Source organism: Haplochromis burtoni, unplaced genomic scaffold (assembly GCF_018398535.1).
Source record: "Haplochromis burtoni strain Fernald_Lab_line unplaced genomic scaffold, NCSU_Asbu1 Contig_275, whole genome shotgun sequence".
Taxonomy (NCBI): domain Eukaryota; kingdom Metazoa; phylum Chordata; class Actinopteri; order Cichliformes; family Cichlidae; genus Haplochromis; species Haplochromis burtoni.
Genome location: NW_024582636.1, coordinates 748,798 through 758,643, shown reverse-complemented (window position 1 = coordinate 758,643; position 9,846 = coordinate 748,798). Strand labels below are relative to the sequence as shown.

General features: G+C 39.9%; 1 protein-coding gene across 1 annotated transcript; it reads left to right on the top strand.

Annotated features, from left to right (window-relative positions):
• Positions 1–218: 218 nt before the first annotated feature.
• Positions 219–6,525, top strand: si:dkey-91i10.3 (cytochrome P450; the record flags this gene model as incomplete). The annotated part of the gene is given in 6 exon segments (XM_005940086.3): positions 219–416; positions 933–1,096; positions 2,491–2,657; positions 2,874–2,955; positions 3,096–3,302; positions 4,091–6,525. Coding segments are annotated over 6 exon segments (977 nt in total), but the record flags the coding sequence as incomplete, so codon positions are not given.
• Positions 6,526–9,846: the final 3,321 nt, after the last annotated feature.

Here is a 9,846-nt window from a genome sequence, read left to right as displayed (position 1 = left end):
TTCCAAGGAAAGCAAATAATGAATGACAAGATGCCGAGATCAGCAGCTCCAAAGGTCACAGAACAGGGATCAGCGAGAGCGACCCTGGACACATTTCAGTGGTCTGTGCTGTTTGCAGGAAGGTTTTTCTATTGTATGCATGTGCTGTCAAATTGATGTTGTTTTGTCAAGTTGCACTGAGCTCTTTTGACAAACTATCGTTTTGTTTTTAAACACAGGAATATGCTCAGTGCTTTTTGAAACCCGTATGGGCTGCATGAGTGAGGTGATCCCCGAGAAAACCCAAAAGTTCATTGTCTCCGTGGGGGAAATGTTCCATCTCTCCCAAGTCGTCATCCTCTTCCCACAGTTCCTCTGGCCCTACCTGCAGTCCTGGAAAAGGTTTGTCGCAGCCTGGGATCATCTCTTCAAAGTTGGTGAGCAACATTAATTTTTAACCAGTAAATAAAAATGTGGTGTGTTGGTAAATTCACTGCTGAATATTTATCTGCTTTCTGCCATTATGTGATTTCTAAAACCACTTTGAAACATTTTTTCTGTTTTAGTGCAAAAAAACCAAACACCTTTCAGGCTTTTCGTTAAATATTCACGATTTAAAATTGAAAAGACTTTTCTAGTTGTCAGAAATCTGTAGGATTTAATTCATGGAAACATTACCTACTCCCGATTCCATACTGGTTGTGGATCACCAAGGTTAGTTCAGTTCAGGGTTCATGGACATTTTCAAGTAGCACTATCAGCTAATTTCAAGGTCAGCACACACAACACACACAAAGAGACAAAGTCCACCCTACATGTGGCATTTCACACAATCAGTGTGCTAACAAGATCCCTAACTGTGTCTCTCTTTCCCCATCTAGTGGGCAAACATGTCTTCTCACAGTCTTTTTCTTTTAATTTCACATGAGATAAGATGATGTTGTCTCTCGTAGCTGAAGAACTGGTGAATAAGAAAATTGAGGAGATCCAGGAGAATGTCCACCTGGACAAAGACGTGGAGGGAGCGTATCTCACACACCTCCTGCTCAGTGAACAGATGAACAGCACAGAGATCCTGGGCAGCATCACTGAACTCCTCCTGGCAGGAGTAGACACAGTGAGTAATAACTACACCGCTCTGTCATTCCCAATTCCCAAAATAAATTTGTTTGCATTAAAGTGTCTCCCATTATTCGTTTAGGCTTCCAGGTTTCCATCTTCCCAGAGCCACTTAATAAGAAACAAAAGAAAATGTTAGTTTTCCTTTATATAAAAACATCCCACTGCCACTCACCCTAGATAGAGACGCAGTTATTGGGAAACAGTTTTACTTCTTCTATTCTACTTCTAATTTCTGTTTCTACTATTGCTGACAGTGAAGCTGCTAACATGTTGGTTAATTTAAGTTTCTTTTTCTCTCTTTTCAGTTCCACCTTTTTGCTTTTTGCTTTTGTTTGTTCCTCTTTACTAAACACTTCTTTCACATTAACTCTGTTCTACAAGGTGCACGAGTGCACAGGGAAGGTAGGGGAGGGTCCAGCGATGTGACCAGAATTGATTGGGCATTGTATTGTCAGTAATGAAAATGAACAAATAGGCTGCTGTGCACAATGCACGGTGCACAGCAGCCCTTCAAGCCAGCCTGTATAGTTATATTGACAAAGAAAAAGAAAACTATACTGACCTAATTGTGGCGGCCCATCAGGCAGATTACCAGTCCAACTTTGGAGTATAGCTCTCAGCTACAAGTTAAGAGATAATTTTTGAACATATTAAAAGTCTTCTTAAAGTCAAAGAATGCATATAAAAACAAGAAGTTGAAGTTGACTTAGAAAACCAGTTGTGCTTTTCCACACGGAGGCTGATTTTCTCTAAATAGACTCTACTATACAGAATGAAGCCTTAATTCAGCATACAGTTTATAGACTACTCACTGGGCTGATTCCTCTGTAACTACTGGTTTTGAAACACACTGTACAATGCTGTCATGTCAATATGTACCAAAGTCTCCGAGGAATGTTCCTGGTATGTTGTTGAATCTGTGCGACAAATAATTAAGCCAGTCGTGAAGGATAAAACCAGCAAGGTGTACCTAGTGAAGTGGTCAATGAGTGTACGAGTTTTGGCATTCCAGAATAGTAATTTTAAATTTGATTAACTTGAGAAGTGGCCCATGAGAGTATAAGCAATTATTTTTAAAGATCATTGGTCGCATGCTTGTCTACGGATTTACTTAAAGCAGCATTTCATCCACTTAAATATGAAATAGCTTTGTCCTGGATTGGAAATCTTCAGTAATATAAATGAGGTGTTCTTGTCTCAGATGCTGCAGATGAGTAATCGTCATGTAAAAACATGAAAGGTATGCCATTCCTTAATCAATGCGGTGAAGTTTTCTGGAAGATATTTCTCAACCCAAAGATCAACCTCCCTGAAAGTCAAACACAAATGGAACATGTCGAAACATTACATAAAACAGAACATTACACTCTGTGTTTCTCTGATTTGCAGACCTCCAACACTATCTCCTGGTCTCTGTACCATTTGGCGAGGGAGCCAGAGATCCAAGAACAGCTGTACCAGGAAGTTATAAGCATTTGCCCTGGGGACAAGGTGCCAAACAGTGATGACATAGCTCAGATGCCGTACCTGAAGGCCATCATCAGAGAGACACTGCGGTAGGAGGGGAATCTTTTTATTAATAAGATAATAACCAAGGTGAAATGAAACGCTTATCTGCTCCTAAACATGGAAGTTAAAGAAATAAAACCACTTAAAAGAATACTTCACCATTTATAGACTTACATGTTTGTAAGGGGTGAGATAGCAAAGAGTTGCATTTACTGAACAAATGGAAACTGTGTTGATGCCTTTCTGCGTTTTGTGGTCGCCAGCCTGTATCCAGTTGTGCCAGGAAACGCCCGCGTCACTGTTGAAAATGAGATTGTGGTGGGGAATCATCTCTTCCCAAAAAAGGTAAGATGCACGTTAAGCACACCTGGCCTCTTACTAGTAAATAAATGCAGTCTTGTCTATACAGCGCCATCTGAAATCAGTTGGGGTTGTTGGGGTTCAGTCATAGCACAATAGCAAACGTCATGGGTTTCCTCTCTTAGACGCTGTTCCACCTGTGCCACTACGCCGTGTCCTATGATGAGAATATTTTCCCCAACCCTCACACCTTCCTGCCGGAGCGCTGGCTCCGAGGAGGGGAGGATAAGTCCAAGCAGCACCCGTTCGGGTCAGTACCATTTGGTTTTGGGATCCGGGCATGTCTAGGTCGGCGGGTGGCTGAACTTGAGATGTATCTCCTCCTCTCCAGGGTAAGAACATCTGTTCCTAATGCTAATGATGCTCCGTGCTTGCTTATAAAGAAGCAACTTTTGCCAACACAGCAGTGTACTTTGGCTTTGAGTTGAGCATGCAAAGCTACTGTGTCAAGTCTTGCCCAGGCAGCAGAGTGGATAGTGATAAAAGCTACTAGATTAAACATCTAATCCAAAAACAGTTTGCATGTTTTGACAAACTGTAACTTGCACTTTAAGTTCTTAAAATATAACTTTAAGTGCAAAATTGGAAAAGGTAATGGATAAGATTTGGAAGGAGTGCTGTGAATTAATACTTTGCTTTATGTGAGTTGCTGAACAAGTTATTATAAAAACTCAACAGTAGCTTGATGCTTACAACTTTAAAGACTTAGAAGCTAAGGTCAGGTTATTATTCCACTGCATATTATGTTAAAGGATCCATACAACTTTATACCTATAAGACTGCAAGACTGAAATATGCAAACAAACAGGGTCAAAACATTGTGCCGTTGCTTTTTTAAATTTCCTGGAAATCGGTTGTTCTTTAGCTTCATTCAGGGAGCAGTATTAACCTAAAGTAACTTCTCGGCCCATTCAAAGCTGTTTACTCTTTTGTCGGCCTGGGCATGCACATGAATACAAACCACTCATCAGGCTCTTTGACCTGAGTCATCCAAAATACACAGTAGTCAATTGGCAAGCAGCTGGTAATCAGTGAGTTTAAAATTTCTGCTCACATAAATAAATGTCAATTCCATGTTTTTCTTTTTAAAGAGTACTCTTTCTTTTTTGTGTGTTTGAAGTTGATAAAGCACTATGAGGTGAAGCCTGATCCTGCTGGAAAACCAGTGAAGCCAATCACCAGAACTCTGCTTTGCCCTGCTACACCAATCAACCTACAGTTTCTGGGCAGACAAGTTAAGCAGGCAGAGCCAAGAGCAAAGTTAGCAGGTTCTCCGTGAGCTGTTTTTCTATTCAAAGTCTTCATTTCACTAACCACTTGTTTATGTGGAGTTTTATTTCATGAAAACTGGATTTATGTTGTACAGTATATAATGGAGACACACATACATCTTCCTCCACTGCTTACCAATTTAACAAGATAAACTGGATCACATTCAAACATACCTGCCTGGCAACCCTCTACATTGACATCTTCACCCTTCTGCACTCCTTCGTGACTGAAGAATTGTAAAATATTACTATTAGTATTACTATAGTTAGATAAATATCTACTATATTATAAAAAAAACGATATACTATTGGCTGAAAATGACAAGCAGTGGAGGAATTTTTCAAACCATTTAATTGGGAAAAGGAAGCAATAAAACACTATGGAAACACGTTATTAAAGAAAAAACTGTATTAGTGGAAAATTGTGCATAAAGTATAAAAACTGAGATAATTATTCTGAAGAAAATTATTTCTCATCAACGTTAAATTGATTAAAATTACTTCTATATATGTTTAAGGGTGACCTAATTTTAAATACTTTATATTGTGTTTAATGTCCAGCTCCATTCACAAAATATCTTAATTATGAGTTTGTAGTAGCTGTCCAGTGAGGAAGCTGTTCATGACCACAGAAACAAAAGTCTACGTCTTTATTTTGCACATTTAGCATTCAGCAAAAGCAGAATTAAAAGGATTGAGCAATGTGTGACATGGTTAACTGTCAATATCTACAGGGTGATTTCAAATATGAATGAAAAAAGAACGTGGAGTGTTGGCAAAACAGCTGGTTAAACATTTAGACATTCTCATAGATGCTAATCTGAAAGTGCTGGCTGACCTGGTCAACTAGCCTGTTTTTATTAGACTGGACATGTTCAGAGAAATCGTCACAGCTTTCCTTGTTAATGTACTAAAGAAGTTATTAAAAACTTTTTCATGCTCTTCTTTACATCACATATGTTAACCAAGGGTGTTTAGCAAGAGGGAACTTCTCTGTTATGATGCTAAATCACTGAAGCTGGTTTGCTTGGTAATGCAGACCATAACTGATCTCAGAGCAGTAAAAGCTGAGCTAGCGGCAGCTTGCCTGTCATGCTAGTCTGCCATCGGTTTACTGGCAGACCAGTGGTTTGTCCACAATGCACATGTGCAAACCACAAGAAAAAAGGTTTCTGGCCTCTCAGCTTGCCCAGCTTTAGTCATTGGTAACAGGAGATGGACACACCCTCAGGGACTGACAAAGCTGTAGTCTCCTAGGAGACTGAAATAAGCACATCTTTCAGTGACAATGTTACCAGTGGTCACAAGATGGCAGTAACGTAAAGCCACACATCAAGTGAAAGAGAAGGAGCTTTATAGCAGTGCTGTCTGAGGTGAAAGGAGACAAATCACTTTACTTTGGTGTGTTTTACTTTTTGTGTATGTTCAGACTTGACAACACACTCACAAATACACGCACACACAAGCAGTATGTAATCTTGCTTTAATTAAGGAACATGTCTGTCAATGCAAGTGAAGGACTTTGAATGCACATGCAGTACTTGTGTGTGGATGTGGAGGTTTGGTGTGAGTTCATTTATGTAGAAATTGGGGACCTATATCAGCTCACACACCAGTTAATTTGGGACTACTGTCCCCAGTTAGATTTGAGGCACATAAAATATTTGTATTTAGGGTGGGGTTTTTCTGTGTTGCATTGTGTATGTGTGTGTGGTAGTTCTGAATGTTAATGTGCATGGTTATCTGTCTCTCTGTGTTAGCCAGAGTTGCATAAACGGAAGGAAATTAATAGGTGGATATCCCATCAATGATCATGTCTGAAAATAAATCTATACTGCACAGGTTTTTAAAGGCATTTTAACATAAAGTAAACTTTCTTCAGGAAATCTATCATTTTAAGTTTAAATTTTGGTTTTATTGCTGATTGTTGGAAAGTTTTAATGTTTACTAGTATGTACTGTCGTAGACCAATGCTGCCCTCTTGTGGTCTGTTTTGTCCTTGAAAACATTTTTCATTCACGCCTTACTCATTTTCTTTCTTTGCAGAGACAATAGATTTTTTTTTAAGCTTCTTTAATGTGTCACTGTCCAGACATAGCTTTTATAGTCACAATAAAATGATCAGGTGGCCAGTGAGCAAGCAAATGTTTAGCTGTGTTCTGGTGACTTGTTTGAACAGCCATGTGATTGTTATTACCACTTCTATTAGCTGTTCGAAAAATGTTAATCCTACACTTACAAGTCATGACCCTCAAAGTGATTAATAAATCCCTACATGTCAAAAGGTTGTGATTGTTTGGATTCTTTTATAATCTGTTTAATGCTGTATGTTCAACTAGAAAAAAGTCTCTTTTCCCCAGAGAGCTTTGTGGGCCATAACACCTGTAAGGTGCTCAGATCCTGTGGGCTGCAAGCCCAAGAAGAAGAAAAAGAAGAAGACAAATCCTTTTATTGTTAATATGTGCGTAACAAAATTTTGTTCGGTAGCTTTTGGCACAGAAGGAGAACTCCCTTTTACATACATAAATATACTGTTCATACATATGCAGATACACTATAAGACAAGTGAAACCACACTATCCATGTGTGCAGGTGTGCAGAAATAATATGTGCAAAAAGTCACAGAATTGGATTTCACAGCTCTGGGGAATGAAGCTGTCTCTCAGGCTGGTGGTACGTTTTCATGTTCCTATACAACTTTCCTGAAGGAAGCACGTCTGGCCCTGTTTTTGGGATCTGTCTAGCGTACACCGAGTCCAGATGTGGAAGTGGATTTCCCATAATCCCTTGTGGTGTTTTCATCACCCAGGCCAAGGGTCATACTAAGACAGATGATACTTTCTTTTGTGGCTCTGTAGAAGTTCATGAGCAGCAGCTGAGAAGAGAGTTTGTTCCGTTTTAGCTTCCTGAGGAAGAAGAGCCTTTGCTGGGCACATCACACCCAGAAACTTGATGTTGTCCACACGCTCTACTGCCTCTCCGTGTATGAGGAGAGGACCGTGTTTTGTCTTGCCGGACCGCCTGCAATCCACAATGACCTCCTTGGTGTTGCTGCTGTTAAGCACAAGGTTGTTGTCTAAGCACCACTGTGTCAGTTATTGGACACTCCTCCACTTTGGTCTGAATTGTGCAAAGGACATTGTTTGCACAAATCAGAAATCTTTTGGTTCGTTCAGATTCAGCTTTGGAAAAAGAAGCCATGTTGCCATGTCCTTTTTAAAGAGAAAAGGCTTTCTTCTGGCAACCCAACGAAACAACACCATTCTTTTTAAGACGATATTTCAGTTAGAAAAAACACTGTTTTACAACAGTTATTTTTTTGCCCAAATCTTGGCACCGGTAACTTGTTACCCTAGATACTTCTAAACTTCTGGCTACTACACTGGTTGTCATTAATGCCAGCACAGTGTTGGCCAGTGGTGGTTTTGGACTGATGTTCAAACAGCCGGAGATGACATCTACTGTTTCCTTAAGTCTCATCTCTCAAGGTTTGGCATGTTGCATGGGATGTTATACCAGTGGTTCTCAAACCAGAAGAATATTAATAGAAAATATTAATAGAAAATCCAAATAAACATTTGTTTAAAGTAAGTATATAATATATATATGGCATCATAAAGCTCTTATTCATTTATTTCCTCCCTCTCCGAAAAATAATTCTGGTCAACTTTATGTTTTATGTTTTTTCTCCTGGTTATCTGTGCCCCACCTATGATTTCAGGCTAATTTGTCTGTTTTGTTGTTTGCAGTTTTTGACCAGTGTTATAAATGGTGGATCCAGGCAAAGTAATGTAAAAATAATAATTTTTAAAAAAAAGAAGAAAAAAACTTTTGGAATGAGTAAAGCATATCCTACTTGAAAGCAATCGAAATTGGCTTTGTATGTAACGCACTTTCAGTAATTTCAAACAATGGCACTGCAAAGATTTTAAGTTATTTCTGTATCTGTGAGTTTTAAAATCATGTGTGTTTTCTAAAAGTCCAAGCACATTTTTTAAGTATTAATTTGTTTTTGTTTTTTTAACAATCTTTTAATGAAAATGGATAAAGTGAACTCCAACTGTGGCGTCTTTAAACCACTTTTTAATCTTGTGCTGTCTTGCTCATGTTTAAATTTAGCAGACTTAAACAATTGTGAAGATTGGAAAAAAATCTGCGTATAGTGGTGGTGACCATTAGACCACGTTAAAACCACACATGTGCTCACAGGAGCAGCAGCATTTGTGTCACTTCAGAAGACATAACTAACGTAGCCCACATTAATATATTATACAAATATACAAATACAAAAATACACCACTATACAAAGTTCACTAACATCTAATGTTTTACACTATGTGGACATCCTTTTTGCTCCCAAATGGGATACAGGTCCCCACAGTGTGACAGTGTAAAAGTATATATGTGTAAAATGTCTGTGAAGGTTCTCAGTCATCCAGGTCATCGTAGTCAAAGGAGCTTGCAAAGAAAAGCGTCTGGACTTCTTTAAGTTACTTGAAGACGTTTCACCTCTCATCCGAGAAGCTTCTTCAGTTCTAAGGTCAAATGGTGGAGAGTCCCAGATATAAACCTAGTGGGAGTTTCCCCCCACAGAGGGACAAAAGGACCCCCTGATGATCCTCTAATCGCCTGAGCCAAGGTGTGAAACTGGGTGTGGGTCCCAATCAGCCAGAGTTTCGGGTGAGTTCATTGTGAAACCTGGCCCCACCTTATCATGCGAATTCCTGAGGTCAGATGGCCCAGGATGTGAGTGGGCGTTAAGGCGTCTGGGAAGGAATCTTAAAACTGGATTATAGATGGCAGAGAGTTGGTGTCGTAAACCCCCGCCTCTGTTCAAAGATGGTCGCTCACAGTGGACATAGATGCTTCTTTCACTCCTCTTTCAAACCATCTGTCCTCTCTGTCCAAAATGTGAACACTGGCATCCTCGAAAGAGTGTCCTTTATCCTTAAGATGCAGATGGACTGCTGAGTCTTGTCCTGTGGAGGTGGCTCTTCTGTGTTGTGCCATGCGCTTGTGAAGTGGCTGTTTGGTCTCTCCAATGTAGAGGCCCTAATTGGGCGTTCTTAAAGTCAGCAAAGAGGCACAGAAAAGAAGATCAGACACCAGCGAGGGAGGATAAGAAAGACAGACGCAACAACATCGTCATCCCCTATGTAGCCGGTGTATCAGAAAAACTCAGGAGAGTTTTCTCCAAGCATGACATCCCGGTGCATTTCAGACCCAGCAACACGCTCAGACAAAAACTGGTTCACCCGAAAGACAAAACGCCAAAACACAGACTTAACAATGTGGTGTACGCTGTACAGTGCAGCGAGGAATGCCCAGACACTTTGTGGGGACATGATCGTGGATGAAACAACAACTGCAATTCCTTTGACATCATGCATTCTCTAGACTTATAGGTTTACCTTTACTATGATTGAATGTCTAAGCCTAACCCTAAAACCCATCCCTCAAACAGCAACTAACTAACACGTGTACTTGGGACACACGTCCACCACCACCGCTGATATTACTCAGGGTGAATAAAAAAGAAATAAATGATACACTCGAAGTCATCCAACCAGAGATATGCGCTTTGACCCGCACATCCATCCCACAG